Raw genomic sequence first — 5,037 nt, forward strand, 5'->3', positions numbered from 1 at the left:
ATATATCTTATAGCTAATATTATAGATTTAAGTCTAATTTTAAGTTTTATTTATAAAAAAAGACTATATTTAAAACTCTGATTATATTATAACAAGCTTTTATTTAAGACTTTGTCTAAGACTTTACTTAAAAATCTAAATAACTCTATAAAAAAGTCTATATAAAATTATATCTGTATAAAATTATATATATAGATTTTAGAAGAATCTTATAGATAAGAATTTTTAAGAATAATTAAAAAAATAATATAATTATATAAGAATCAGAAAATTATATAATATAATTTTATAAAAATCAGAAAAATTATATAATTAAGCTTAGTAAGAATCAGAAATTCTATAAAAATTAGAAGATTCTATTACTGTTTTTTGATTCTTGCCAAGAGTTATTCTGATTCCGGCCTGATCCTTCCGCAACTTTTTCTGAACCCGCCGGAGCTGTATACCCCCCGCAAACCTAGCTGCCTCATATCAAGGGGATGATGGCATTCGGCTAATCCCAGCCGAGTAAACATGGACCACAAAATATGCCTGGTCTGAATTCTGCCACCCAGCCTCAGACCATGGTGAGCTCTTTTTAGATTTTGTCAATGATGAACTAGGGATTTTCAGTATATTTATGGTCAGGATTGGGAATATAATAGAGAGATCTCTTAGAGGATTAGTAAAAGAACAGTATATAAACCTGAATTTAATACTAGAGCTTATTATACCAGTACTATGTAGTATAAGGGCGGTGGCAGAATTATTGTACGAGGCCGAGCTGTGAGCCCCAAAATATGCTAAATTCCAGCAAGCTAACTACGAAGGCCATTTCAATCTGAAATTGAGAATAATTTCTCATTTGGGAGCGACGACAATAAAATCATTAATCAGGACGACATTTTGCAGAAACCGAATTTGCTAAACCCGAAAAAAAAATGGCAGACATGATGAAAGCTGTTGGTTGGTTGCCTTTAATTGTCATTTTGATCGCGCGTCTGTTCACTCTGTTTAGGTATAAAGGGGAGTAAAGGAAGCGCCGATGCTTTATTTATTGATGAACTCGCTGTACCAAAGCCAGGTGATGGGCAGGCTTTGATCAAGATCAAGGCATTTGGTTTGAACCGGATGGACCTATTGCAGCGGGAGGGGAAATATCCTGTTCCACCCCAGGCGCCTAGCACTATGGGAGTTGAATTCTCTGGGGTGATCAAGAAACTTGGGGTCGCTACTGGCGATAGTTTTGAGATTGGTGATAGTGTGTTTGGTCTAGCTTATGGAGGTATGTATGGCGTTGCCTAATAGAATTTGCGTGCGATGATTGATCCAATTATGCCAGGTGCCTACGCGGAATACATTGTGGTGTCAACATGCATGTTGATACATAAACCCCAAGGATTAACTTGGGAAGAGGCAGCAGGAATACCAGAGGTGAGCGAGAGATGTTTTTCCAGTTGACAGACCCGTTTTGACCATGACTACACATCGAAGACTTGGATTACGGCTAGCCAAGCCCTATACATGGTGGGAGAATACGCTCCTGGAATGTCTATTCTCTGGCATGCAGGAGCTTCCTCGGTGTCGATAGCTGGTATTCAACTTGCCAAAATTGATAATGCGTCTGCCGTATATGTGACTGCGGGCTCTCAGGAAAAAATTGATTTTTGCATAGGTGAACTTGGGGCCACTGCTGGTTACAACTACAAAGAACAGGACTGGGCCTCCGAGATTATGAAGGCGACAAATGGCCGCGGCGTCGACATTATAGTCGACTTCGTCGGCGCGACACATTTTCAAGGCAACCTGGACGTGGCAGCGCAGGATGCACGCATTGTCCAACTAGGGCAGATGAGTGGCTCGATACTTTCTGGGAATGTTGATATCAGTGGGCTTTTAAGAAAAAGGCTGAGGTTTGAGGGCAGCACGCTTCGAAGCAGAGATGAGGGATACCAGAAGAAACTCCGTGATCTTTTGGTGGATCATGCTTTGCCAAAGTTCAATGATCAAACTTTTAAAATATTCATTGAAAAGGTTTTTCCGTTCGAGGAAATTGCAGAGGCACATAGACTGCTTGAGAGCAATCAAACTAAGGGAAAAATCATATGTACAATTAATTAAATTGAAAAATAACAATCATGGGGGTAGACACAGAGTAGCTGTTAGTGGAAATAGATGCTGCAGTTACTTATATAAAAGTTTTATTATAGCCCGGGATGACACAACTTTTAACAGAACAATTTGCATTTGAATTTTAAGTAAGACTTCAAATCATCATGACTTAAGTAATAGTATTTTTCTTTAGCTTCTAGAATTTTATTTGGCCTCTAGATAGAATTTAAATATAGTTACTATAAGTTTGCATTATCACTTGGATCTTAAGCATTGAATTTGACAGCCCCTCATTAACTAATGCCCCTCTTTCCTGAAATAGCCTAACCAACCCCTACGCGGCTGTAAGGATAGTAATCCTTATAACCCTCGCGATATATTATATCGCGAGGAATGCCCACGCTGCGGAGGCAGTCTCTTGCGAAGTAATTATACTAGTATAATATATAATCTACAGAATTCTTATAGATATATTTATTTATAAGAGAAGTTAAATAAAAAATTAGTAATAATATTTTAAATAATATAGATATTATCTTAACTTTATAATAAATATATTTTTTTTATATTATCTTAATATATATTTTTATAATCTTATTATTTAAAATCTATAAGATAATCTATTAAAATTATATTTATATAAAATATTAGATATTATATTTATAAGAATTCTTCTAATTCTTTAAAGATTAATTATAAAGTTATTATAGAAAAAATAATTAAAATAAATATAATTTTATTATTCTCTAAGAATTTTTATAAATAATTAAATATATTTTAATAAATTACAGAACTAGAGCAGAGACTTAAAATTTTTATAAATAATAAAAAAACTTATAAATTTCTGAGTAATTCTAATATTTTATTTATAAAATTAAAAAAGACTAATATATATATATATTTTATAAAATAATAAATATTATAATACTTATAATTATATTATTTTTTAATTATTTATTATTTAGTAGAAGTCTACTATAAAAATTAATAATTAAAATAAAAATTAATAAATATAAATTATAATAATCTATCTAAATTATATATTTAGTAATCTATAGAAAGATAAAATTATAAAGCTCTTCTAAAAGAATAATTAAATAGATTTTTATAAATTTTTTAAAATATAGCTAGATAATTTAAAGAATTATAAATAAAAGATTAGAGTGGCTAACAGCCAGATCAGATTAGATTAATTAGAATTTTTATATCTAACTGCTAGATTATAATTAGATTAAGAAAATTTTTATATTAGACTATAATATAGCTAAAAATCAGATAATTAATTATCTTAATTATTCTTAGTATTAAAATCTATTAACTATATCTTTTTAAGCTCTAGTATAATTAAGATATATTTAGATTAAATAATTATTAATCTAACTATCTTTATTATTATCTAAAAATATATAAAAAGAAGCTTTTTAAATTAAAAAAATATAATTAAAAAAGAAATTAGTATTTTCTTTATTATTATTTATTAAAAATAATAAGAAAAATTTAGTTATATTAATAAAATTCAGCTTTTTATAAAATTATTATTCTTATAATAAAAAATATATATAAAAATATATAATTACTGCTCTATTTTAGCTATATATTTTAATTATATTATAGAATATTAGAAAAACTATATATTAATTATTAATTAAAATACTAAAAATAAATATATTATTTTTATTTTATTATTTCTTCTATTCTTAAATTTATAAATAAAATATAGCTTAAAGAGCTATTAATAGAATTAAAAACTAATAAATAGTTAAAAAGATTATAAATAATTAAATTATTAAAATAAAGCAGATTAAATAGATTAAACAAATTAAATAAATTAAATAAATTAAATAAATTAAATAAATTAAATAAATAAAATAAATAAATAGAATATACTAGATCTATACTATAATATTATAATTTTTATAAAAAATTCTATAAAAATTTTTTATAAATTTTTTTTATAAATATCTATTTTTTATTTTAATTTATTATATCTTAAGTAATTTTATTTAAAAAAAAAACTATTTTATAATTTTAAGCTTCAGATATAAATTTCTATTTATTAAATTTATTAAAATAAATAAAATACAGCAGGTGTCTTAGCTATATATTAAAATATAATAGATTATATTTATATAAAATTATATTTTAAAATAAAATAAACTATCTTTATAAAGTTTTTTACTTTTATTTTTTTATATTTATTATTTATAGAATAATTTTAAAATTATAAATTAATTATAATTATTTAATTTATTTTTAAAAAATATTATTAAATCTTCTTCTTCTATTTCTTAGATTTTTATAAATTATAATAATACTTAAACTAAGATAAGCTTCTTAAATTAGATTTTTTTTTTTAAATCTTAAGATTATATATATTATAAAGAATTAAAAGATTATTTTATATTTATCTTTTTAAAAAAAGCTTTTTATTTTTTAGAATTAATAACAGAAGATAATCTTTTCTAAAGATTATATATAAATTAAAAAACTACTATTTTATTTTAATTAAGAAAAATTATTAATAATATAAAACAGTTTTTAGAAAGATATATTATTTTTTAATAAAATCTCTTATATTTATTATATTATATATCTTTATATTTTATAATATTTAGAAATTAAAAACTCAGGAACTAGTTCTATAAATTATTATTTTTATAAAAATTATAAAAAGAAATTATTATTAATTATATCTAAATAAATAATTAGTTAGATACTAAGTAAAGAACTATTATAAATATTTATTTATTTTTTTAAAATAAATCTTTTTTAATTATTATTTTTTTTTAGATTTTTATAATTTATAATAAACAGGATTTTTAGAATTAAGTTCTATACTTTATAATTATTTATTATTTATTATTTTAAATTATTAAATATATTTAATTTAAATAGATAATTAATCTTGCTGTTTTATCTTTCTACTAAAAATTAAGTTTTTTTAAT

The 5,037-nt window shown here is 24.4% G+C and overlaps 1 protein-coding gene across 1 annotated transcript; it reads left to right on the forward strand.

Moving 5' to 3' along the window:
* Nucleotides 1-808: 808 nt before the first annotated feature.
* Nucleotides 809-2,100, forward strand: BO70DRAFT_383278 (NAD(P)H-quinone oxidoreductase; the record flags this gene model as incomplete). The annotated part of the gene is made up of 4 exons (XM_025545577.1): nucleotides 809-945; nucleotides 998-1,264; nucleotides 1,322-1,413; nucleotides 1,444-2,100. The coding sequence occupies exons 1-4, from the start codon at nucleotides 921-923 to the stop codon at nucleotides 2,098-2,100; spliced, it is 1,041 nt and encodes a 346-aa protein (XP_025394577.1). The 5' UTR covers nucleotides 809-920.
* Between the last annotated feature and the right edge of the window lie 2,937 nt (nucleotides 2,101-5,037).

This window comes from Aspergillus heteromorphus (genome assembly GCF_003184545.1).
Source record: "Aspergillus heteromorphus CBS 117.55 chromosome Unknown BO70scaffold_50, whole genome shotgun sequence".
In the NCBI taxonomy this organism is placed as follows: Eukaryota; Fungi; Ascomycota; class Eurotiomycetes; order Eurotiales; family Aspergillaceae; genus Aspergillus; species Aspergillus heteromorphus.